The 26,910-nt window shown below is 40.0% G+C and overlaps 1 protein-coding gene across 2 annotated transcripts in view; it reads right to left on the reverse strand.

Moving 5' to 3' along the window:
• Nucleotides 1-11,576: 11,576 nt before the first annotated feature.
• Nucleotides 11,577-26,910, reverse strand: part of GALNT3 (polypeptide N-acetylgalactosaminyltransferase 3) — a 39,756-nt gene continuing 24,422 nt past the window's right edge. For both annotated transcript variants that reach the window (XM_084798177.1, XM_084798178.1), the window contains 8 exons: nt 26,724-26,873; nt 24,725-24,959; nt 24,168-24,285; nt 22,530-22,730; nt 20,070-20,201; nt 19,801-19,902; nt 15,149-15,301; nt 11,577-14,339 (listed from right to left, as the gene is read on the reverse strand). In XM_084798177.1, coding sequence (XP_084654303.1) covers nt 14,217-14,339; nt 15,149-15,301; nt 19,801-19,902; nt 20,070-20,201; nt 22,530-22,730; nt 24,168-24,285; nt 24,725-24,959; nt 26,724-26,873 — 1,214 coding nt within the window. In that variant the 3' untranslated portion in view covers nt 11,577-14,216. The remainder of the gene's footprint in view (nt 14,340-15,148; nt 15,302-19,800; nt 19,903-20,069; nt 20,202-22,529; nt 22,731-24,167; nt 24,286-24,724; nt 24,960-26,723; nt 26,874-26,910) is intronic.

Genomic DNA, 26,910 nt, shown 5'->3' on the forward strand with positions numbered 1-26,910 from the left:
GCGGTGCTTCAACTCCAGTCTCTGATGGAAAAAAAAAGACATCAATTCTGTCCCCAGAATGCTTTCAGAAAGTCAATAATTGAGTCTTGACAAATTCAGGTGTGGTTCAGGGACTGGCTAGGTTGACCTAATCCTCATCTCTAGCAGCTTAATAGAAGCCTCCTACTCCCTGTGGAAAATCCTAAGTGTGCTAATATCTAGATATAATTTAGATATAATGCTAAGTGCAGAAGCATGAAAATAACAAGAAATAGCATAAAAAGCAAGCAAACAAACAAACAAAAAACTACCCATAGGATATGGAAACAGACACATGATTACTTATATTGGAAATGATGGATAGGGACTTGAAAACAGATTTTAAGAATGTGTATGAACACCTGAAAATTTGAGCAGAAAAATATGCATTTTATTGAGATTCAGATGAGCATGGTGAACATGAAAAATTCAGCATCCAAAATTAAGAAATTTATCTCATTAATGATAGACATGTATGCGGAAACACACACACACACACCAATAACTTTAGCTGGCATTGTAGAACTCTGTATTGAATCTTCAGGAAACACTGAGCAGAACTGACTATGTGCTAGGCTGTGAGACGCCTCACTAAATCCCATATGTTAGAATCACGAGGAGTATGACATTAACCACAACAGAGCTAAGCTGGAGAGCTCAGGTACCGGGCAGTCAGAAGTTCTTTCTTATCTGGCAAGCATGGGACCATCAACCAATACACATTACTGGAAAGACACTAGAATGATCTAACCAAGGAAACTGGGAAGGGAGGAAAATACCATCCTGTTACAAGAACTGAATCTGTTTCTATTCAACAAAGCCATGGACTTTTATTTAAAAAAATTTTTTCTGAAGCCTCCACTAATAAAGTTTCAGGACTAATAAGTCCAGCAAGGTTGGAGAAGTTTGGTCAGGGTATAAAAATCATTTTCATTTCTCTATGTCTGCAGTGAAAATTCCAAAAACAAAACTAGGAACATTTCATTTGTATTTATGACAGAAAGTATTAAAGCTGATCATTTTAAAGGATAGAAGTGCAAATTTTATACTCTGTAAACTCTAAGCCATTGCTGAACAACGTTGGATCCCACAGGAAATAGAAGAATACACATCATCACACAACAGATGCTTCCCCATACAACTGTGGTAACCAAGATAGTGTGACACTGTGTGATGAGGCCCACCCATTGACAGAACAGACAAAGTCCACCGACTCTCAGAGATGGCCCTGCTGGGGAAGTTCACAGATGGTGTTGGTTAATCAGATATCTTTATGACAATATCATAAAATTTCAACACCCTTTATCACTGCATGTAAAAGTTATTTCAACATGTATCATTGGCCCCAAATAGAGGTGAGAAGGGTAAAACATCTGAAGGAAACATACGCAAGTGTCCCATGTGCTGTGTGAAGACAAAGATCTCTTAGAAAGAGTATATAAGCACAGAGCACAAAAGAAATGGGATGACTTTTCATGGAAACTTAAGATATTTCAGACATGGATGAGCATTTTGAAATAAACAGGCAGATTCCAGACCACTATGCCATGCACATGGCCAACAAAGGACTTGTATTTAGGATATATAAGCATCTACAATAATACATTTTCCCAATAAGTACTAAGAGAAAACTTAGACACTTTATAAAAAGTATTTTAAAAATCCAACATTAACATGAATTTTACCCAGATTCATTATTCCACACTCACTAGAATGTCTAAAAGCAAAACCTGAGATTAGTGAATGCTAGCAAGGGTCTAGGATTCCGAGAAGCTGCCACTGATAGGTGGGAGGAATGTGGATTATCTTAACCCATTAAAAAATTGAAAGGACTTTTTAAATTTAAGTGTACTTGAGATTCAGGAGTCTGTTCTGAGGTGTGTGCCTTAAAAAAAAGGTGAAAATAAACTGGACATGCACTGTCATCTCTGTACTTCAGGGCTAGGAGGAGGAAAAGTGGGAATTTAAGATCAGAGTCAGCCACAACGTATCCTCACAGCCACCCTGGCTACAGAGTCTGACTCACAAACAACAAACCAAAATGTGAAAACACATTCACAAAACGGCTTGCTGTTGCAGGGCATGGTGGTACACACTTTTAATCCCAGCACTAGGGAGGCAGAGGCAGGCAAGGTCGCTCTGAGTTCAAGGCCAGCCTGGTCTACAAAGTGTGTCCAGGACAGCCAAGGCTACACAAAGGCTTGACCTTAACTGCTCTTAGCCCCTATGCTCAAAACATTTTTAAAAAGAAAATGGAAAAAACAAAACAACCCTTCCCAACCCCAAAACCCTGAACTATCTACCAATGCAATGAAAGAGTGTTAAAGTTGAGAGGTGTAGGAACAACTGTAAATGAAATACTACTCAGCAGTGAAGAACAAGAAAATCTGCAGGTAGGCAAAACTTCATGGGTTAATTTCAAATACAACAAAAGAACATAGAACATATAGAAAAATATAAAATGCATGGTTACACTTATGTTGAGAGAAATAACAACAAACGCAAATGTGAAGGAGAGCTAAATATCTTTTTTTATATGATCCCAAGAGCGGGATGTGGAATGGATTTGTGAGAGAACAAGTGACGTTAATCTAGAAGATGAATCATTTTGTGCGGGAGCTTGATTGTTGTCAGCTGAAGAAAACCCATGACCAAAACCTGTGACCAAAACCCGTGACCAGACTCTGGGCAGGAAGGGGGGGAAGGGTATAATATATAGGAGCACAAGACAGGAGGAAGGGCAGTTGTTTTGGAGACTGGAGATAGTTTTAGCTGTTCGTCGCTCCACTTCCAGATGTTCCTACAGAGAACCGCTCGAGGGAAGGCTTCAGGGCTCCAGGCTCCAGCTGAGGTTCCAGGTTCCGGTTGAGACAGGTTCCAGGAAAAGAAATCCTGCAGACTGCACCAGGAGAGAATCGTTCCTCGGAACTGATATCCGTAAAGTTTCATTATTGTGTTCTTTAATCTCCTTTTCCTTTTGTTTAGGTTAGTCGGGTTATAATTGAGGTACTCTCGCTTAATAAGTTCATAATAAAACATAATTGTTAAGAAAATTGAGCCTATGCAAATGTATGCTCAGAGGCCTCAGAATAAGCAGTGTCTTTCTGTTGGGAAACCCAGATGCTAAGGCTGCAGCCCGCCATGACCAACAGGCCTTAAGATCAGGGCTAAATGGAGGACTCCCTTTGTCAATGGGGCTTCCTCTTCTCTGCCTGACCTCATCTACAGGGTGGCTCTAGGTACAGATGCCTCTAACCATATCTGGAATGTGACCTTTGGCACAATTCCCTGCTAACACCATCCCTCCTGCTGTCCACAGGATGATTGACACTGTGTTCCACTCATCTGATAGGACCATGCTGCCAAATGCAAATAAAGCATTCCTGGCATTTCTAGCTACAGTCAATAGGGTACGTCTACCCTGGAAACCCTCCATCCACCCACTAAGAACTCTATAGCCTTTGCTCATGGGGATAAAAGTGAGCAGTCTCACTGAAGCTGATCCCAGAGGTCATTTCCATCATACTCTTGGGCCATTCCAAGCCCCTGGTTGGTTCAACACTTCTTGCTAGAGGGCCAGTGGCCAGGGATCGCTGTGGGTTGGCTAGGGAGGACCACACCTTTCTAGGTGGAAAATTCAAGTCCAAGAAGACACAGGGAACTCTCTGACAGGATGAAAAGTTACCTACTCAATTTCAGTGACAGTTACAAATATCTACAAGCCAAGTTGAATCTTTAAGACCCGCATGTTTTAGCAAACATGAATCATATTGTCACAGACATTAGTTTTATTTTAAGAGCACAGACATCTTCAGGGAGGGAGCGGAACAAGAATATGCTATCAGCTGCTGCTAAGCACTCATGTGAAGAAGCGCCAGCCTCCAACATGGCAGCACTAAGTGAAGTATGCAGGACCTGTCACCTTTCCAGATTTTGAGGTGGACATTGGCTGGATGCTGGAGTCAGCTTTCTGGTAAACGACGGACATTGGCTCCATGGACTTAGTGCTCCTGAGAATATGCTGTTAACTAGAGAACGAGCCTGGCCCCTGAACCCCACCCAGACTTCCTGTCTCACCCCGTGTTCTCTTCTGTACCCAAGTTCCTTCTTATTTAATCAATTAACTAATTATCTATTTACCATGCTGGGACTCAGCTACAGGGACCCTCACTGGTGGCTGAACAGATCGTCACACCTAATCTATAGCCCTCAGCCCGCAAATCTGTTCAGCCTTTATATTCATCTGGAACCTTGTGAAAAAGTGAGGCAGTGGAGAACACACAGTCTGGCAGCAGTTAACTGCAGAATCCACTCACTGTTGAAGTGGGTTGGGAGACAACACCAGCAGCCAGTGACAAGCGGGCCACGCCCAGGAATGAGGCTGGCACAGAACATTTGTCTGGCATTTGATCGAGGGCTCGAAGCAATTGTCCACACAGTTTACAACTCAAAGCCGACTAACTCTGCTTTATCCTGCCCTGCCCATTCTTTCTGTTCTTCCCTTCAGGGTTCCAGATTATTCTGTGAACGACTCAATATCCTTTCAGTAAAGCTCCTTTTCCATGTAAATCATCCAGAATTAATTTTGATGCTGGCGGTAAGAACTCAGATGGAAAAATAAAATAACAAGAGAGGTAGGCATGGAGTTTTTCCTCATTAACCAGACTTTAGAATTAAGTAGAAAGTTTCTGGATTTTCTGAAAGAAAAAAAAAAAAGCGACTCTTTTGTAATATCCTGGACTCTACTCATACTTTCAAAGAAGGATATTTTATGATTAGTATCATATTTTAATGAGGTATTTTTGAAAACCTGGAAAAGTTGGACTTAGTAATTTACGTAATAGATGGCTGAGATTTTAAAGGGACACCTTAAATCATAACATTTCTAAGTAGAGATGTGCATTCATGACTAACTGCCTAAGGAGCACACTGTGACTGATGCAGTAATTAAAGAAACACTGGCATTTGCTACGTCATTACTCAAAAAAAATGTGAAGACATGCTCAATGTCCCAACCTTTTCTCTTTATATCTGTGTTTATTAAACACATGTATTGTGTGTGTGGAGAGATGTGCATGGTATGGTGCTGGTGTGAGGGCCAGAGGAAAACTTGGGAGTCAGTTCTCTCTACTCTCTGGGTCTGAGGGAGCAAATTCAAGTTTATAGGCTCTGCGGTAGGTACCCGCACTGGCTGAGCAAGCAGTCTCTCTAGGTGGAAGCACATCTTTCCTTACCTCACTTTCATGGAGACGATTTCTCGGTGAATACAAAGGCAAGTTCACACATAAAGGAAGGAAGGCAATGGTTTCAGGTGGCAGTGAGGTGAGCACCGGCCTAAGCATGGCAGCCAAATGTTTGCACCACAGAGTGATCTGTCCTGAAGTGTGTTGCTTTAGAACTGAAAGATGTAAGGAATGCTGTTATGAAGACAACCCAGAGGAAAGAAGAACAGGTTCAAAAGCAAGACAGAGGATTTCATGAGGAGGAGGTCACGATTGAGCGTGGAGAACAAAAGCTGAGAAAAGTGGAGGTGGAGGAAGTAGGCGTACACAAAGCACTGACTGGCCACACACTGGCCAGGTAGGCTACAGCCAGGACAGTGAAATGTCCCTTAGAAGGTTCCAAAGACAGAATACCAATAGGTTTGTCTTTAAAAAGCAACTCAAGTGGCTGTTAAAAAAAAAAAAATCAACTGGCGAATGGCCCAAAGACAGGCAAATAATTACACAACCATGGGAGATCATTTCCACTCATGGCCTGAAGCAGGCATCAGAGAAACACCGAGAAGCTCATGGTTCTGTAGACACCCAGAAATGACTTCCCCAATGAAGTTGTATCAATTGTTTTAAATAAATGAGGGAGGATCTGGGTTTTCAACTTGGCAAGAGGTCATGGAGATAAATGAGTGTTTTCATTAGAAAAAAAAAAAAACCCAAACAAAAACCCAAATTCTTTTACTTCCTCTGATTTATTCAGACGCCCCCCAGCCCAAGAAAATGACAGTGAAGGCTTATAAAAATCAAGGAAGAGTAAGAGAGGGAGAGCCTCAGTAAAGGGGTCCTGGGAAACTAAAACCAAGGCACCTGCATCTGTCCACAGCCACTGCAAGGCCACACAGGAACCTGGGTGTCTGGCGTCTGTGGAAGATACAGTGAGGGGAGGAAGATGAGCTACAGGAGCACTGATTGTGGTGCTCCTGGGGCCTCTTCCACATCCAGGCACCCACTGGGTGTGAGGTAGGCAGAAGCTGTCTAGAGCAGTGGAGGAGAGAAATGGTCTAGAGCAGTGGAGGACAGAAACGGTCTAGTCTCTTTTCTTGGGCGCAGGCATGTGTACACTGAAGTACTGAAAGATTCTTCTTGGGAATGTGACTAGTCAGCAAGCTTTGTTCACACTGCAGAACTTTCCGGCACTTTTTATATAGGTAGACAATTCAAAATCTGTTGGAGTGAACTTCTTTACTTTGTATGAAGGCGTGGCTTTGTATTTTCAACTGTTAACTCTGTACTTGCAGAGAGCTAAGAGCTGGCAGGATCTTGGTGTTGTCATTTCTATGGCCCATCACCAGCTTCATATTTGTAAATACTTGTCCTTCCACACCTCAAAACATGAGGGTTACTCAGCCCTCTATGCCTAGAGAAAAATCTAAGCGATGTAGCGGAGTGTTGTCTCGCTGCTGATTGCTCTTAAGAAAGAGCTGCCCGTCAGTATCTGGGGGAGAAAGTACGAGGGCGGAACTTCCGGGCAGAGTGATGCAGGGAGACACCCTCTGAATCTGGGTCAATTTGGAAAGGGAGACAGAAGTGGAACAGCCGGGAGGTAAGGAGCTCGCCACATAGCTGGTACATAGGCCAGGAAGTTGTGTTAAGTTAGAAGTAGCTGGGATTCTGCTCCAGTGAAAGGCAGAAAGCTTGAAACTATTTATCAGAAGTCTCTGTACCTTGTTTGTACTGCCTGCACATCCTGCAAAGTCCCACAATAAAAATCACTGACCTTTTCAGCAAAGTCACTACTGTCAAGTGTAGAAAGTAATACTAGCTGGGATAAAGGCAGCATGGAGAATGAAGATTGTGTAAGTAGATAAAAACTTTTTTTTTTAATCTACCACTATTAATATCTTTACAAAGAAAAAAATGCTGGGGTTGTGATATTTACGTAGAGTATCTGAGGACCTGGGTATCTCCAGTACTAAATTAAAAAAAAAAAAAAAAAAAGAACTTAAAGTCACATTTCTACAAACAACTGAGTCATACACAAGCAGCATTGAACATGGTTAAGATGGAAATGCAGTGCCCAGTAGAAGGCATACCAGAAAATAAATTAAAATTCTCTATATTCTATTCTTGTGATGACGTGGGATACCAGTGGAAAAGGTTACACAAATAGATTAGTGAATCAGCAAATGAAGGCTCTCAAATGATATTTCCAGATAGAAACCAAGAATACAAGAGATTATAATTAAGGAATATTTTGAAAACTTTCCAGAAGGTATGCATTTAAAGGGTACAGCAAAATGCACAGTCATTTGAGACTTCCTTCAGGACACTGGGGCAAGTAAAAAGACAAATCAGTATGCATTCAAAGAGGAGAAAAATAAGATCACTAACAAATGATCAAGAATCAATTCAAAAATTTAAATATCAGAACTTAGAAGATGAAATAAAACCTTCAGTATGATATAAAAGATTTCTAACCAAAGTAACAAATAAATGTTTTTCAAACATCAGATATCAAACAATGCATTCAATCCCTTCTCTTCCCCAAAGGTCACTGTAAGATGAGATCTTCTTGACTCCTAGAAATAGGAAACGTGGAGTCTGAACCAGTCATCTTCTGTACCCAGCCATCTTCTCCATCCGGCCTTCAGTGAAGGACTTGGGACACCAACCCAACCACAAAACCTTTGACCTATAATTTGCTATGCCCATAAGATGTAGTAGGGTAAAGGTGGCACAGTACTTGTGGGAATGGCCAAGCAAGGACTGATCCAACTTGAGACCCACTTCCTGAGGGCACCCATCCATGACACTGCCTGGGGGGGGGGCAGGAACTAGAGGCTGAATATCCCAGACACCTGGGATATAACCAAACATGACCGGAAAAAAAATCAATGAAATGATTCCTAATGATATTTAGCTATATACCAATGGCTTAGCATTTCTGCATTAAGTGTGATGGAAAAACAGACATGGAAGTCAAGAGAAGAGAATTATTATAATCTAATGCTGAAACTATTCTGTATAAGAATGTAAAGTGTAGCCGGGCATAGATGTACACACAAGTCATCGCAGCATTGGGGAGATAAAGGATCAAGATTTCAAGGCTATCCTCACCAAGATAGCAGGTTCTAAGCCTGACTGTGAGAAGTGAGACGCTGTCTCAAAAAATTTTTTAATTTAAATAGTTATAACAAAATGTAGACTGGAGGTGGGCATTAGGTTTCAAGATCAATGGTTTGGAGGTCTTGAAGGCAGAGAGTGGTATGTAAGTGTATAGGTGAACTAGGGTTGAGCCTGTAATCAGAATCTATGTTCTTCCATCTAACAGTGTCCCAGACCTTAGCACAACTGACTCCACGATGGAAGTGCCATTCAGGCCATAAAACTCAGTACACAGACAGCACCCCTTGTGAATATTAAAACAAAGACCTAATCCTTCAAAGTCCATAGTTCTGGGAAAGTCTCTAAATGTACTAACCTTGCTTTTTGGCTTCTCAAGTTCTGCTTCTGGCTAAATGTTCTTTTTAACTGAAGTATGTTAACCAGAATGTATGTGTGTGTGTGTGTGTGTGTGTGTGTGTGTGTGTGTGTGTGTGTGTACTTCAAAGAAAGAAAGAGAGAGGGAGGGAGGGAGGGAGGGAGGGAGGGAGGGAGGGAGAGAGAGAGAGAGAGAGAGAGAGAGAGAGAGAGAGAGAGAGAGAGAGGCTTACTCTAGCTTTTCACCCTGAGAAAGCTCAGGATACATGGGGATCCCAAATACCCAGTGTAGTTACCAGTTGGGCAATACTTTATATTACTATATAAGCACATGTCCAGGCAGTCTTCTCTGGTGGATACTCCACAATATTCAAGGACAGTCACTAGCAATAAGGGGGCTTGTGGCTGAGGGAGGAAAATGTGGCAGTCTAGTACTGAGAACTCACTATACTAGAGCCATGGAAATGAGTTATGAAGTTGACTATAAGGAAAAAATAGGGGTGAATCAAAGCAAAAACAAACTAACAAAAACCCAAATGATCAAACAAAAGAAACCAGACAATTCAATAGATGGATAGCAACAATTAAATGAAATGACCATAGATTGATGATTAACAGTAGCACAAATGAGGAAAGAATGAAATATCCAGATAGCATGGTTTCAAATGAAAAATGCAGTTATTCCAAAGCTTAGCAATAAAACCAAAAGTAATGTCATAAAACAAAAATTAAATACTCCTTTCTTTCTAGAAGATGAAGATTCATCGTTAGCAGACGTTCAAGGCAAGATAAGGAATGTAGTATTCATATAAATTAGTTTCCTGAGTAAGAATTGGCAGAGGAAAGGGTTCCTGGAGGTAGGAAGGACCAGGAAGCCATTGTGATAATAACAGGTAGACAGACACTAACCTCTGGTGATGCCTGAATTAATAAGCATGTAAAATATGATAAAGCCATTGTGGTAATCTCAAACATCCATGGGCACCCAAGTCTGTGGGAAGTTATTTATTTGATGTGGTTTTAGTATTAGCCTTGACATCACCTGTGAATGCTGGAGTTGCAGAATCACATTCTCAACCCCTAGGCTTTATGAATTACAAGCTACATATTAATGGCAGCCAATGTGGGTCAAGTGTAAGCAGACAAAAAGCAGCTACTTTTCTAGTTCATTTCTACTGCTGTGACACAGGGGCTTACTTTAGTTTATAACCCCAGGTTACAGTACATCATTGTTGGGGAGTCAAGGTAGGAACTCGCACAGCTAGTCACACCACACCCACAGTCAACTGCTGAGAAATGAAAGCATACACGCTCACTTGCTCTCTGGCTTTATTTCTCCAACCTTCCACAGTTCAGGATTCTCTACCTAGAGAATGCCGCCACCCATGGTGGGCTGGGTTTTTCCACACCAATTAATTTAGTGAATCTAACAGAGACATCCTGTCCTAATAAGCTTCAGGTGTCACTTTGACCCAGTCTACAGCCATCTGAGGAGTCTTAATTGAGGCATTACCCAGATCAGACTGGCCTGAGGCCATTACTGTGAGGGATAATCTTGATAATCGGACAGGGGAGGGAAGAGCTCACTGAGGGAAGGCACAGCCCTAGGCAGGTGGGCCTGGGCTGTGTAAGAAAGATAGCTGAACAAGCCAGTGAGTGAGCCGGCAAGCAGAATTCCTCGGTGGTTCCTGTCTCCTAGTTTGTTCCCAGTCTTCCGTTAATGATGGATTATGATCTGGAAGTGTAAATTAAATTAACCCTTTCCTGCCCTTCTTGCTTTTGTTCAGAGTCACTCACACACAACAGAAGAGTAACTAGAGTACATGCCTACAGGCCAACCCAGTGTAGACAATCCCGCATTGAGACTATCTTCCTGGGTAATTCGGTGTTGTCAAGTTGGCAATTAAACCAGTGCCATTTCATTATTAAAATTTGGAGTCTGTTTTCTGTCTTCGGCTGATGGAGCCACCAGCTTCTCATGGAACTTTTCTGCATGAAAACATCATTGTGCTGTGCAGTCCACATTACAAGATTATAATCTTCATAAGACAGGGGCTATTAATTGTACAGTATTAGTACCTAATGCTTAATATGGTCAACAAAACAAAAAGATGTTTCGTAAGTATTGTTGAAACGATATATGTGGCAAAATTCTGAGCAGACCAACTTAAAGGCAGAAAGCCCTATTCTGACTCATAGTTCAGAGGTCTCAGACCATGGGTGTTGACTCCATTGCTTTGGGTATGTCAGCAACCATATGCTGGAACATAGATGCTTACCTTAGGGCCTCTGGGAAACAAGAGGGAGGCTAAGAGGAGCAATACCTCCAAGGGCACGTACAATCCTGGTAACATCACTTCCTCTCATCATAGCCCACTGCTGAACAGTTCTACTGCCTTCTACTAATGTCATACCTTGGTGATGACAGCTTTCAACAGTGGCCCCTGGGGGGCTTCCAACTTAAACCCTAGTCCTCTGTGTGCAACAGAAAGGAGAATAACTTCTTCAGTGCAGCTGTGCTGGTTGGTGATTAGGGAAAAGTAGATAATACATACGATCATTTGAAAACTATATGAAGTATTTTAATTGAAAATATGCATGAATATACACATACATATACTCCTTTCTGTTTTCTGCATACCAGTTCCCTCACACAGATGCTGCTGTAGGGCCAAGGCATTTATCGGATTATGAGCAAGTTTTCCAAAGCTGAGTATCTGCCTTCACACAAGCTACACTACAACCACAGTATCTTAAGGTATTTATTTCTGTTGTTATTAAAATGCATTTTAAGTTTACAACTTAAAAGACAACAGAATTGAATTTCTCCTATGAATTCAAAATTGTTTCCCCCCAAATAACTTTTTTTTTTCACATTTATGTTTTATTTTCCTTTGTTGAGCAGGATCTTCTTTGACACAGGCTGTCCTTAAATTCTCTATGTAGCACAGAGTGACTTTGAACTTCTGGTCTTCCTGACTCTGGCTACCAAATGCTGGGATTGTATGATGGTGCTACCATGCTTGTTCTTCATGTGGTGCTGGGATTTAATCCAGGGCAGGCTAGGCAAGCACTCTTCCCACCTAAGCTGTATCCCTAGCCCTTCACACGTCTTGATAAATTCATATGTGCTTTCTCTGATAACGTGATGCAAAACTCATCACAGTCAATGGGCAGTTTTAGTTTAGTGCATTGCTTATTTCCTCCTACAGTTAAGCAGGTACTTGTTAGCTTTTGGACTCAGTTCTGACGGCCTCTGGAATGGTCTTCTGGAATGGAGGCAGCATGCCAGGTCTTCAGTAGGAACAAGACCATTTGCCCTGGCAGCTTCAAATTGAGCAAGAGTTCCACAATTTCACACTCGAGTGCAGGCAAATCATGCAGGTGGATGAGAGCCAGGCTCCATGAATTACTGTTAAGTCTGTTCCAGAAATCATGACAGTTAAGAGGGAATCCCAGCCCCCCCCCACCTCCACTCCCACCCCAGTCACCAATCAAATTACTGCTGTGACACCTGGTGACAGCCTCAGGCTGCTGTAGGAGATGAGGACATTTCCTGTGGATGTATTTCACTTGACCACAACATAATCAACCCAATCTGAGAGACTTAACTTCGAACACAAGGCATCAACATAGGACCCCTGGTGAGGGTCCAAATAGTGGCCTCATTTTTAAAAACATGTTTTACTCAAGTTCATTTATAGAATATCATTGAAAAGTGCTTTTTTGCATTGTTTTTAGAGATAAAATAATCATTGAGAGCAACTTTTGCTCATGATCATTTAAATCCAGAGGAACAGAAATTGTGCATCTTTGTGGCCAAAACAGTATGCTTACAATTACATATCATTGTTAGCTACAATAGAGAAACATTCATTATTAATCAAATATCAAACTTAAAAGGTAGAAAGTCATCTCAGTCTTACACATACAACAGTGGCATACTGTTTTTAAATGGTGTACCTTTTTCTCTACCCTAAAAGAGACAGATGAATGGCAAAGTCTTATGTCCTGTGTAACTTTTCATACATAAAGTTAGAAACATGGTGCATGTTCCTTAAACTGAAATGAAAATCTACAATGTAACTGACTAGAGAATAAGGAATTTTTAATTAATCTTTTTAAATTTAATGGGTGATTTATTTCTTAATGAAAGCTATAACACTGGGAAATGTTTTCCTTTGTACAACTGAGACCCTATTAGCTTTAAAAGTTAAAAGCAAATTTTATTTTGCTTCTGAAATAATACAAGAACCCTTTCTATAGGAGGAAACGGTGACTTCAAAAGATAATCTTATGAGGTCATTAAAGGAAATTATCAGGAATTCATATATCCACCAGCATTGTCATTTCCTGTTATCACGCCACTGTTATGGTTTTCATTTTCCTGAAAAGAATCTGGGGCTCCACAAATAGCAGGTGACTAAAACCAAGGATAAAAACACGCATGCTCTCTCTACCCACCATAAATTACAGATCTTACCCCAAATTGGGCAAAACTGAAAGGAAGGTTTGCAATAGTGTTTAGGGTTCTTTTCTCTTCTTTTGTTTTCTTTTTTTAAATTGTGTTTTCCATATAGATAAAAGTAAGGCTTTATTTCAATATGGTCAGAGTAATCCATTGCAAAGACAGTCTATATAATGAATCATTAACAATATTTAGAATTGAGTCAAATATACTGCATTTGAATTCAGTACCACAAACATTCAAGTTAGTAAATATTGCTAAGAAAATAAGACTACTAGAAATGAAAATGAACCCTTATTAACAGCTAATAATTTATAAAGTTTATTTTTTTTTAAAAAGTACTCTGGAAAAACACACAGTGTAGTCACGCCAGAAAAGCTATTTGGGGAAGACACATGTGCATCAAGTGGAGTCAGCTTCAGACTAAAAAATATTTGTGAATTTTCCAAAAATTTGTGTTAAAAATAGTCCTCTCCTTATTCAACTTCATGTTTAAGGAAATATTTGACAGACAAGTAAACAAAGGAGAACAAAAGTTTACCTGGATTTTAAAACAATAAATTCTAGATCTATAAAAATTTCCTGGCTTGTACAGAAAGGCCAATGACTGACCTTCATTGATCCATTTCTATATAGTTATAAAAATACAGTATCAAATCTTTTCTATTCCCCCTAAAATTAGGAGAAATCTCTTAAGCTGTGAATGTGTGGATGTAGGTACGCATATCCAAGTATACAAACACACATCACTTTACTAGGAAAATTGTTTTCTTCATACTGTAAACATCTCTCCTCTACCTCTGGACACTTCGGAATAGTCTTTGGTATTTCTACTTGTGCTTTCAGACAGAAACCTCCAGGATCTCTGCAGCGGTACTACATAGGCATCTTAAGATATAAATAAGGAAAATGCACTTGGAATAAGTTACAATTAGCTGCTTTTGCATAATTTTCAACAACTACAGTGTATGCCTAGTCACAGTTTTTATGAGGAAGAATATGTCTTTTTTCAACTCCTTAATTTTAAGGAACACTTAATCATTTTGGCTAAAATCCCATTTTTGGAGTATATCTGATGGGTCGCATGGCACTAAGTTTGGATGCTCTCCATTTGCTGAAAGGCACATTTTAAATAATGGATTATATAGAAGTTGGTCCTAGGGGAAAAAAAAGAAAACAGAACAGACATTAAGTTTCAAGACTCACAGTTAAGAGATTTAAAAAAAAAAAATGACCTCATGGTTTCACTGAAGGAGAAATTTTGCGTAACAAATGTATGTGATTATTTTTATTTTTGGTTTTTTTTGAGACAGGGTTTCTCTGTATAGACTTAGCTGTCCTGGACTCACTTTGTAGACCAGGCTAGCCTGGAACTCACAGAGGTCCACCTGCCTCTGCCTCCTGAGCTCTGGGATGACAGGAGTGCGCCACCGCACCGGCCTATGTCTCTGATTCTTAATTTTAAATCTAAGATCAACTGAGGCTGATCAAATCTTGGCTACTTTTGTTTATAACACTATAATTCATGTCCCTGCTGTTCAGTCAGTGCAAAGTATGTCATGGGTGAAGAGGTAAATAGAGAGCAAAACCTGACATTTTCAAATGAGCAGCTTCAAAATCAGAAAAGCCACTCTTGGGATATTCTACTACCATACAAAACTAGTTTTAGATAAGAATTAACATGGTCAAGCGCCATGATTTTCAGAATCTATTGGAAAAGCTCTTAAAAAGTCAAGAATAGGCCACAAGTTAGTAATTTATACAAGTTTTTCAACTGTATAAGCCGCTTCAATTTTTCTGATTAGTTGTTCCCAAGGGTACTTAATCCCTAGATATCATTCAAGAAGATAGGTAATACTAGCGGGGTTATTAAAGGCGAAGAAATTCTGATATACGGTATAGTAAGGCAATTGCAGCTATTCCAAAGTAATCTGGTGAATGCATGAGTGAACCGCAGCCAAGTCACCTTCTGAAGCTCCCATATCTGCTCTCCTGAGGCGATTGTCCGGTGACCTTTATAGGCACACGCCTTCAGCTGGACGATGCCCTGAGTAGCGTGAAGACATAACTCTTTCTGGATGTTGTGCCGGATTTCACGATGAGCCGAGTACTCGAAGTACTGTGGGAGGCAGAAGGTCGTGACTGACAGAGGCACTCGGTATGCCCAGTTAGTTGCAGAATAAAACAAGATGAAAACCAACCAGCTTCCCACTGAATGGTAAACTCAGAGCTCTTCAACAGACACAACAAAAATAGCAAAAGTGTAAGCTGAGTCAATGTGACAGGAGATACCAGCCTCATCTCTCTGTCCGTTACCAGCAGTGACTACTTTCTAAATAATGGTGTTCTTTCCTTTCCCAAACTAGAAACTGGAAATTACAAGGCAGGGCGGAGGCTAGCACAAGGGTACTACAGAAAGCAGCCTGGAAAGTTCTAGTAACAAGTTAACTGGCTTCTTCTTCTCTCCCCCTCAAAACAATCCTCTTATTCATCTCAATCAAGGCGTTTTCACTAATCTATGAACTAGAACGGACTCTGAGAGCCTGCTTCTGCCTCCCTCCTCACCCCGCTGTGAGACGGGTGTCATTCATCTGCCCACAGGATCACTAAAATCACCAAAACGAATGGGTTGATGGGTAGAGAGCACTCTCTGCGAAGACCATCACGTGGTCAGCACTTGGTGCCTTGTAGCTCTTTGCTAATGAATCTCTCTCCTCATAGCCAAGTAATAACTCTCCTAGTTCTGCTGCCATTCCTTCTCTGGTGTTCTTTCATTCCTGCTCGCTCCTGTACCCTCACTTCTCTGACACCTGACTTTATAATGCAATGCCAACATCTGACCCCATGATGCAGCAACCCTGTCAGCTGTCTGTTAGCTCCTTTAACCTTAACAAAAGTCACCCCTGTTGCTCAAGGCTATAACCCTAGCATGCAGTGTTCAGGACTCACTCTTACAGCAGCCACTGCCTCAGCTGTAGTAGACCAGGCTCCTTTAACACAAAGCTACCTCTACAGGCTAGCCTAAGAGTTCATTGTATTGGTGAGGCTGCTGCTTGGGACCACCTGGGACCCTTCCCTGCTTTGCTAACTCTTTTTCATCCATTAAGAGCTCAATCAAATATTACTTTACCTGTTTCCCTCTCCCCAGTTGCCCCCTTGGTGGAAAACTATAACTTTCAAGGCTTCCATAGGACACCAGGAATGGCATTTTCTATACTATTATATGTGGAGCTTGGATGGATTCTCTGTGAGCCAAACGTGAGCACTGTATCAACTAATAATATTCATGGTCAGTGTCACAGCAGGCACTTTACTGACTTAACAATCTTCTCAGCCCCAGAGTAACATCCAATATAAATCAAATATTTAATAATGTTGGAAGTCTAAGGATAAAATGAGTTAACATAATTGATTTTCAATAATGCAATAATTTCTGTTAGCACTAATATTTATTGAGCCCTTATTATGTGCTAGAGTAAACACTCCATAAACATGAGCAGAATTCAGAGCCTTGGCCCTAAACTTGAGACTTGGTCTCATACTTAAATTTCTCGTCTCCTGCGAGCAAAACAGTAATTGATTTTATAACCAGCTTTTTAGGTGGAAGCATTGTTAAAAAAAAAAAAAAGGAGTTTAAGAAGGAGAAAGAGGCAGCATTCTAACTATGCCTAACTAAGTAATTTAAACTAAGGTAAACCTTAGGAACTCAAAGATGGTAAGAAACACAATCCAGCACTTTACATGACTGATATTTAAAAGTCAGTAGGATGAAACTTGCAAGGTAGTGAAAATAGTTCAAGACACATCAGTAACAATAACAAAGTATATAATTAAGCAGCTGAAAATATAGGAGAGACATGTCATTCAACTTGGACACATGTTCTAGAGGAACTAGTAGCTGTCATAAAGCTGTAATAAAAAACTGCATTGGATCAGAATATTCTCAAACCCAGCCATATAATAAAAATACTTGGCATTCAGAAATAACTTCATAAACACTGTTACCAAGGGTTATATGTCACAAAACACCATTAAATGGGCAAAATGGAAGGAAATGAGAAAATGCTCAGGTTAAATGAGGCTTCTGAATTTGAGTTCTCCATGAACTAAAATTAGCAAAGTAGTTGAGGGAAATAATTGATTAAAAAGAATATGATTGCTCAAATGTTAGTTGACAAGGATGGAGACCAGTGGACATGCCAAAGTGGGCAGGAAAAAGCCCATGAGGGCCTCACCACTACACAGAGAACTAGACAACAGAGGAAAGCTAAGAGCAGGGGAGGTGGACTTTCTCAAGGAAGAGCACACCCTTTGGATGTCCAGTGCCAAACACATACAAGTAACATTCTACAGACTAAACAGTGATATTTAGGAATATATACATATATATGAATATATATGCATGTGATATATATGCATATGAATATATATATATATATGCATGCAGTCGTAATTAGTGTCAATATAAGCCACAAATTTGAAGGAGCGTGGGGAGGGGTATATGGGAGGGCAGGAAGGAACAGGAAAAATGTTAGTTATATTATAATCTCAAAAATAAAAAAAGAACAAGTAAAATATGTAATTAGTAACTTGTGTTAGAATGACAGAAGCCAGAGTCATCTTAAAATAGAAACCAGACACTATTCTCTTGATCAAAAAGCTCTTGATGGCTTCTGTTGAATTCAGAATCAGATCCATCTTCCTTAATGGGTCTGCAGAGCTCTATACAACCAGGTTCTTTATCGAAAATCTCTGACCTCATTTCCTTCTCTCCTTGCCTAGACCACTATGTGCTGGCCACACCGGCCTTCGGTGTCATCTGCAAACGTCTGCTGCAGCAACATGGCTGCTCTCACTCAGCCTTTCTCTGATGTTCTCCCTGAATGCTAGACTCCATGTAAGATGACTGTCCCAGAAAAATCTTTAACTCAGAGTCTAACCTCTGAATCCATCACTCACATTATCTCAACCTGCCCCGTCTTTTTTAGCACCCCAGAATATATGCTTATTTTTCATTTCTTACGGAAAAAATGCTTCTGTGACATAAGCTCCCCAGGGTCAGTAACTGTCAATTGCTGCAACAGCCCAGGTTGTATCATGAATGTAAACAAATATTTTTTAATGACTGGATTTCCCTTACCCCCAAATTTCTTAACAACAGCCTACTCTGTTGATAGTTTTAAAATAATTTATAATTCTATATAAAAATATCTCCTTGGAAAAGATAATAGAAAAGTACACAAAATAATATACACACTATATTTTAAATGTCTAAGTATTAACAATCATTGGAATATATTTATGAATGAGAAAATAAGCATATTGTTATTACAAAACAATGTAATAATTTATATGACTATTATTCTTATATGCATGTTTCTCTCTACCAAACACACTAAAATTATATATGTATATATATGTGTGTCTATGTGCACTCGCATCCCATTTCAGAATTCTTTGACTGTACAAAGGTCCTTAGCCAGCTCTGGCTTCTGTTATATACCCCATGTGGTTTTAATTACTTTATACAAATAATGACTGAAACAACATTAAGCTGAGTGAGTAGGAAGACATGCGAAGTAGACTGCCCAGGAGGCACATAGATCCTTTTTTCTAATACTGACACTTTCAAAGTCCTCTCAAAGCACGTATCTTTTCTCCCACTCCTCTCATTTTGTCACCATTCCCACCAAACACCTAAGTCTTAACTCAGCTCTCAGTGTAGAGTCTAAAGTGCTGCCTTTATCAGGAAATCCATGGGCACTGCGTCTAATTCTGATCTGGTTTTATACACCTGTGCAGCACCCTGGACTCTTATGTTATACTGACTGTAAATGCTGGTTCTGTAATTCAGGTGTTTCCCAAGGTAGTTAGGAGCCAAAAGGATTAAGCCCAGCAGAGGCAGCACTCAGGGGTCAGTCAGGGAAGTTGCTAACTGACTGGAGAAAGTCTAATCCATCCTTCTGGTAGTTAACTTCCAAATCCTATGGTTTTGCTAAAATCCAGAAACGTAATGTTTTCTAGAGCTTTAGTAGGCCAGGTAGTAACATTTCACATTTGCTCTTAATTGGAAAAATTAAGTGAAAACAAAACAAGGATGTCAGTAATTTAAAATTAAATTAAATTAAAATATTTTTAAAAAAACAAAAGGAAAAGAAAATATAGCATTTGGATGCAGGATACTGAAACAATCTCTTTGCTCCCAAAGGAACCTACAGTGCAGCTCTGTCAGTATTGACTCTGGATGCAATTTGCTATTACACTGAATACAGTCTTCATCCAACAGCTCACAAAACACCCGTACCGACAGTCATACCAGCACAAATAATCTACATTACACACACACACACACACACACACACACACACACACACACACTATCAAATACCCTGTTTTGTTTTTGTTTTCTTTTTTCATTCTTCTTTCTATTGACCAAGTGGGTAACTTCAGAATATTTTCAGAGCCAAAGCGAAAACCAAAGTAAATTACTCTATACCTTCAATATTACCTTGTACACACCAGTTTAATTCAGCATCAAGCTGAGCTGTGACTTCTGAAACCCACATAGCACCTGACTGAAAGTGTTAGTGAAGGAAGGCGTCCCTAGGCAGGGCTCACCTGGTTTCCCCCGAGGCCATGGCACGTGTACAGAATCAAAGGTTTGCCTCCCTGGTTATTTTCACCAACATCCAGACATAAAGGTTGACCAACACTTTTAATCTAAGTAAAAGATTTAAATCATTAAAAAATTAAATTGTAGCATTTTAATTTTTTAATTAATTTTAGTGAAGTGGCATTAATAATTAAAACTTCGAAAGCAATAAATTAAAAGGCATGGAATGGAGTTTTTTTTTTCATGGGAAAAATGGAAACATAAAAATACTCACATATCCAGATATAACAGGATTAAGGTCTGGCACATACACCTCTGGGTAAACAGTGTTCAGGTACCATGTGAAATTTTTACACTGAAGGCGTTTCCTTATTTCAAATCTTTTTGAAAGATCGCCAAATGATTTCTAGAAATAGAAGGGGGAATGAAGGGAACACTTAGTCCTGTGGGCTCTGATAAATACTTCAAAGGCTGCTATTTGATTTATATGTCCGTATTAAGCGAAGTTCTGGGTGCAAACACAAGATGGACTTCAAATACAGGCCACTCATTCAAGCAACAGGTGTACTGCCTGCCTGGTCATTGGTGGTTTCAGAAAATCAAGTCACACGGGAGTGCTGACCAGAGGCTGCCATAAACTTTATCTGCGGACCCAATGTCTACAGAGCAAAGGGTTCTACCAAAATGCTGTGAGCACTGGGATGGTTACGGAAGAATTCTGAATTCATCCCGACTCTCTACTTTAAAATAATCTACATAGTTAGATGTGAGGAAGCACAGTGGTGTTTAGGAACAGCGCTAAGACCCAATGAAATCAAGTCAAATTCCAAAAGATAATCCCCCGAACTCCACAGCTGGCTATTTTCTTTTCTAATTTAAGTGTTTTAATCTTAACAAAATTCCCGGCTGGACCTTGGATCGAAAAAGGCAATTTTGAGTTAATTGTATTTTATTTTCTTTTATTTTAAAGGGCAAGGAAGACAATTAAAAATACACTAAGCTGAAAGATATTTGGTTTATGGGAAACATTTAGAGGAATTGAATTTGATACCTAAATGGATGAGAGCAGAAGTAATGAAGTTTAAAAGTTCAACCAAAGAAGATACTTTCTTATGCCAATTTCAGTATCTTGAATTCCAGCGTTTTAGCAGAACAGAATGACTCTTGGGGACAGCTATGTGTTCTGTCATGGGAACAGGTATTGGCTGGCTCACTTCATAGCTCCTCTATGGGTGAGAAGCAGAGTGTACACTTTATTTTAGCACCTTCCTCCTGCTCAGCCATGCGGTACAGGATTGCTCAACTTGTCTTAGTCATCTTTGGTTAAAAGCGCCCCACCCTGGAGTAGTGTGTCCTACTGACTTGTATAGGGAGATACTGGGGACCAAGGAAATAGGCGAAAAGATCTTTCCTGACTGTAGCCATCAATACACAGATGCCCGACTTCTGGAAATGCCTTCTCTAAGTTAGCGCTGCTCCCTACAGACACGTCCTTAGACTGCTGGTTAATTCATCACTCCCATATAAAGCTGATGGAACCAGTTCTAATGTCTTAAGGGTCATGATTCCGCCAACCACAATCTATGAAATGTCAATAGTAAGAGTATCATATGATTAGGACCTGCACATGATAGCTTAGCCACAGGTATGAAGACCTGAGCTCAGTCCCCAGAACCGCATTATTAAAAAGCCACATGAGGTAGTATCAGCTTTAATGCCAGCGCTGGAGGTGCAGGGTGTAGTCAGACAACCCAGTATTATTCCCAGAGCAGTGACCCTGTCTCCAAAAGAAACAAACAAACAAACAAACAAACAAAAAGAGGTGGATGTCACCTAACACCAAAGGTCACACAGGCATGTGTGTGCATTTGTACATTCCACAAGTGCATGTGTGCACATGGGCATATTCACATCCAGAGAGCATCCTACCTCTGTTAGCACTTAACACTGCCTTATTTCACAGGCCCTCTGGGAAATGAGCAGGATATGTGTGTGTACAGTCTCTCTCCAGAGAGGGAGGGAGAAAGAAAACAGCAGGGCACCACAAACTCCAGCCCAGACAGCTGGCAATCACTTTGTGAAGAGCAGCCTCCCTTTTTGCATTCTTAAAGGGGTGGAAGTTGCCAGATGCATCTCCTGCAGGGAGTTGGGATTTGAGGAATAAAAGCTGTGGTTCATTGTTATGCCACAGTAAGACCCCATCTGTACATTCGACTTAAATGCCACTTCGAATCTCTATGAGTTATTCTCGTCTTTTGAGAATTTGGTTAAGGCGGTTCTACTTAGTCAAATAATATTTGGAGACAGTCACAAAAATATATTTCATATTCAAAGTAAATGTCTGAATTTTATAAAGCTATTTAATTTAATTTAATTTATTTTTTTCTTTCAAGAGAGCAAACTAACATCAATAAGTTATACATTTACTACTGCTATTTGTAATCATCATCATCATTAGTAGTAGAAATGTGTGTGTGTGTGTGTGTGTGTGTGTGTGTGTGTGTGTGTGTCTTCCAGGGATTGAACTTGGCCATCAAGCTTGGTGACAAGCACCTTTACCTGTTACAACATCTTGATGGCCTGAAGTTATTTATTTTAAGGCTTAAAATTTAAAAAGCTTACCTGCAAAAATACTTTGTAAATGATTTCTTTTAACTTGAGGTGATTCAGGCAAAAGGACATATAAACTTGGAGTAGTTTTTACTTGTCATCTCATAATTTAGCCCTCACTTACTTGTTTAACGATTTTTGCTGCATCTGTGTTTCTCCTATAAAATATTTCCTTGTATTCATCCATCCAGACTTCTGCAAGGCGAACTTGGTTACGAGCAATCACCTGCGTGCCTTTTGGAAAGGTATGAGGGCTTTTGCTGCGAAAAACATGTCCAACAACAGAGCAAGGCATAATCTCCAACTGCCCACCACATTGCCACACCTGATAATTAATGATATTTGTTTAAATTTACAGTATTTTTGGGGGGGAAATTGTTGCTTTAATTTTACCTTTAAGATATTAATAAATACACAACTAGTCTCTATGCCAGATCGAGTTATGTTCTATAAACGTAAACAATAGTTTTGCTAAATGCAGTGAGAAGCAGGGAACAAATGAGTATCTTTAGAAAGCTTGTTTACAAACTCATGAGTCTGAGTCCTTCATAAAAACTTATTTCAAGTTTTCTTTTTGGCCAGTAATTATACAAGTGATCTAATATGCAGAGAGGAAACAAGGCCCTGCTGTAGCTCACCTCCCCCTTAAGCACATGGTCACTTGCTCAAAGTGCACACTTTTTTCCTAGGAAATAAAGTAGCCTTCTAGGTACAACAGGACCAAGACTCTGTTTACTTCTTGAATATACAATTAGGCATCAAAGGAAACCATTCAAGAAACCCATTATTACCAAAACAGAACCAATTATAGTTTCAAAGGAGTTGCTCATCATATTAAAAAGTCAACACCTGTCTAGAATGTGTCATCTGAGAGTTCACAGTAGTTCTAAATCAAATGCCTTAAGGATTAGTTCTGCCATCAGTGATCAGTAAGTAAAAGACTGAAGATGAAGTCATGCTTAGCAGTGGATGCTAGAGCTGAGACAAGCGGCCAAACCTCGTCTTTTCCTCACTTAAAGATATCAGATGTCTCAGAAGTTCAGCTCAGCAAACTGCACTGAGATTCAATATGTGCTAGGCCTGGAAACACTAAGGTGAAGTTTTAAAAGATCCCTGCCTTTCAGCCGTTTCAGAGATGGCTAAGGACACTACCACCACTATGCAATGGAGCCAGTAACAAGATGTAAACCTTCTCGTTCCCAGATCTTTGCCCCCCTACCTTCCAATCTAACGGACAAAACGTGAGCGGCATGATTACCACAAAGCGGAACCCACCAAGTTGAATATATCAGGCACATTTCATGACTACTAAAAGCCTTGTTTTGTTTGTATTAACTTATGCATTATGGAAAGAAGGAAAGCAGCTCTTATGGTGCAAAGAACTTAGTCTAGTCTGCTTTGCACTTATAAATAAATGTTTTTCATACTGACTCCCTTGATAATCAACTCATTTCCTGAAGCACTAGGTTTAATTATATTTATCTTGGCTGGAATTCAGTAGCTACAAGTGCATTAATTGGTGTTATTGCCTGGACACAGGAGTTTAACCGATGCCTCTTGTTACACTGGCAACCATGAATAAATATATCAAGTTACAACTTAAACAGAAATAGATCCATGGCCAATTTTCCAGCAATTACATTATAGAAAGCACTAAATATATAAAGACGGCACACATCTGCAACAGTTTGTATGAGTCGGTCAGAACACAATATATTACATTGTTTGACATGCATGCTATGTTTAATCTCCATAAACTTACTCTGAATGACATTTCTATATTTTCACCTCCCCAGATTTCCATTTCTTCATCATAACTTCCAATATGCTCAAAATATTGCTTTGATATAGAAAAAAGGCCTCCTGCAAAGGTGGGGGTCCTAAAAGAAAAAGGTCAAATTTCTATAATTTCATACAGAAATTAAACAGGATGAAAGAAGCCATTTAAAGAACTAAAGCGACATTATAGGCAAAGAGATATTAAACTTAAAATCTTATGTATATAATGAATAACTAAAAATTCTTCAAAGGTAAAGTTCTGGGGGGAGGGGGAAAGTACCTTAAAAATGATCTATTGTCTCTCTCCTTCACCTGTTGTAATAATTCTCAAACTACGATTATGAAGGCATGAGAATTCACCTCATCTTACTGGCTGCTCAATTATGTCACGCAGAAGAGCCTAGTACATTACGAGTCTATACAGAGAATTCAATTTGCTGTTGCTATTAAGAATTATCATGAGCAACTGCTGTGAGTGCGCATGCGCAGGCAGCCTTTGGCGCTACGGTGTGACTGTGCGGCACGGGACAAGCAGCTTACTTAATTGGGTAGGTTTCGTCTTTCCGTCTTTGCTTCTCATGATCAGGAAGTGATTCCCAGCCAAAGGAAAGGCTCCAGTCAAAATTTCCACGGTTATGGTTGCTTCCGTATGGAGAAGGCTTGTTGAACTCAAACGTATTTAGATCTATGGATGCAATATCTGGACTCACCACTGCAGTGTAGTTCTCAGCTATTCTGGCCAGCAAAGGTTCCAACCAACCATAGAAGCACTCACCTGCACAAGGCAGAAGCTACTGTCAACTTAATGCAAATGCTGGAAGATTTTCTCTGATACTTCATGAAAGCTTATAGAGAAATTAGAAGGGAAAGATCATCTGTGTCTTGAATATACACACATGGATGGGTTTTTAAATTTTTTATTAGTTATAATGGACAGAAATGATATATTTACAGTACACAGAGTGTTCTGATACACAAACACACTGTTAAACCTTTGCTATAATCAAGCTAATTAAGACATCCATCCATCACTGTGTGGTATGCGTGTGCGTGTGTGTGTGTGTGTGTGTGTGTGTGTGTGTGTAGAGGATGAGGTCTGTTTCTAGCCCTTTTAATGTACACAACCCAGTAAGACCTATAGCCATCCCACTGTACAATAGACCTCTAAGAGGAGGGATGTTTTAAGGGCAATGGTGAATAGAGTAGGGTTAAAAACAAAAATTAAAATAAGGAAAACTTCTTCTAGAAGGCAATGACCATTTTCCCCTAGAATGGCAGATGGACACTAAGGCATTTGCTGTCCTTGAAACGGAAGCCCCCTTCCTTTAAGAAAAGGCTATGAATCAAGTTAACCTTTGCACTGAACCTTAAAATTATTCTAAATTAAGTAAATTTATTTTCCTCCCCACGACTAAGGCATAGTAACTGAAACCTTACATTCTTGTCCTGGGTCGTAGGAGAAAGTCATCAAGTTAGAATATTCTGAATTTAGTGGCTGGAGAAAAATCATTCGAAGCTGCAAACAGTCCCGATGGAAGTGCGGCTGGGGCAGGGAGTCCCATAAAGGTCAGAATCATGGTCTTGGGCCACATTGTACCACATCGTACAGGTGAGACCCTCATTAAATTAAATTAGGCAGTCATGGCTCAGAAGGACCATTGTCCACGAGGGGAAGAATTCCAAGTCAGATCTTACTGCGATTTTGATTAAGAAAAAATAAATAAATACTATAGAGTAGGATTTTCCTTTGGAAAACACCTCCAGCTCTCTAATCACTTTTCAGATGGCTAGATTAAAAGAACAAAAAGCAAATCCAAAAGTGTGTCGGTAACAGTTGGTGCACGTTCAAACCAGATCCTGGCTGAAGTGCAACCGAAGAGCTGGGCAGTTCAAGGTCAAGCATTCATAGGATGAGTAAAACTCCCAAAGCTTACAGCACCAGTAACTCAGCAGTTTAGGACTGCCTAGCACACCCACTGCACACTGCCTCCAAAGGACTTTCAGAAGCTATAAAACAGTGCCACTGAAAACAACGGGAGCACAGAGAAACACCCCAATAGCAACACAACTAGCAAAGACTGCAATATTCATAGATTAGATAGCAGGATACCCTGTACGAGGTAGAAGAGTTTCAACAAATCTTCACCAGGGGAAAAGAAAAGACTATCCAAGTTAAGCATGGCAGTATTGAGGCAAAGCTTAATGACAGTGCTGATCATATTTAGATGCCAGTTTAAACTGACAGTGTAGGAATGAAAAGAGCGTGGAAAAATTCCTCTTGCTCTTCCTTTTCCTTAGAGCAGAAGGAATATCTGGGGCAGGGGGTTCCTAAGCAAGAATCAACCCTGGGAAAGCTGGGCAGTGTACAGTGGCCAGAGTTCTATTTGTGATGTGAGGATACAGAACCATTAGCTGCTTGGCCTGTTGTGGTAGCATCAGTTAAACAGGCTATTGAGGAGAATGCAATTAGGCATCTAAAGAAAACTAACTTTCAAATGAGGGGGAGTAGAGGGAAAGCTACAAGTACACGTGCACTTACAGTGAGCATCTAAAAATGTGAGCGTCTCCGCAGTTGCTACTGCTGCCCCTAGCAACCGAGCCGTGATGAGGCCTTTTCGTTCTTGTTGTCTGACTATTTTCACTATAGAAAACTGTTTTATATATTCCTCTAGCTTTTCATGCAAGTAGTCTGTAAAGGAGAAAAAAAAATTAGAATTAACTTTCAT

This window comes from Acomys minous (genome assembly GCF_964271855.1).
Source record: "Acomys minous genome assembly, chromosome: 10".
Taxonomy (NCBI): domain Eukaryota; kingdom Metazoa; phylum Chordata; class Mammalia; order Rodentia; family Muridae; genus Acomys; species Acomys minous.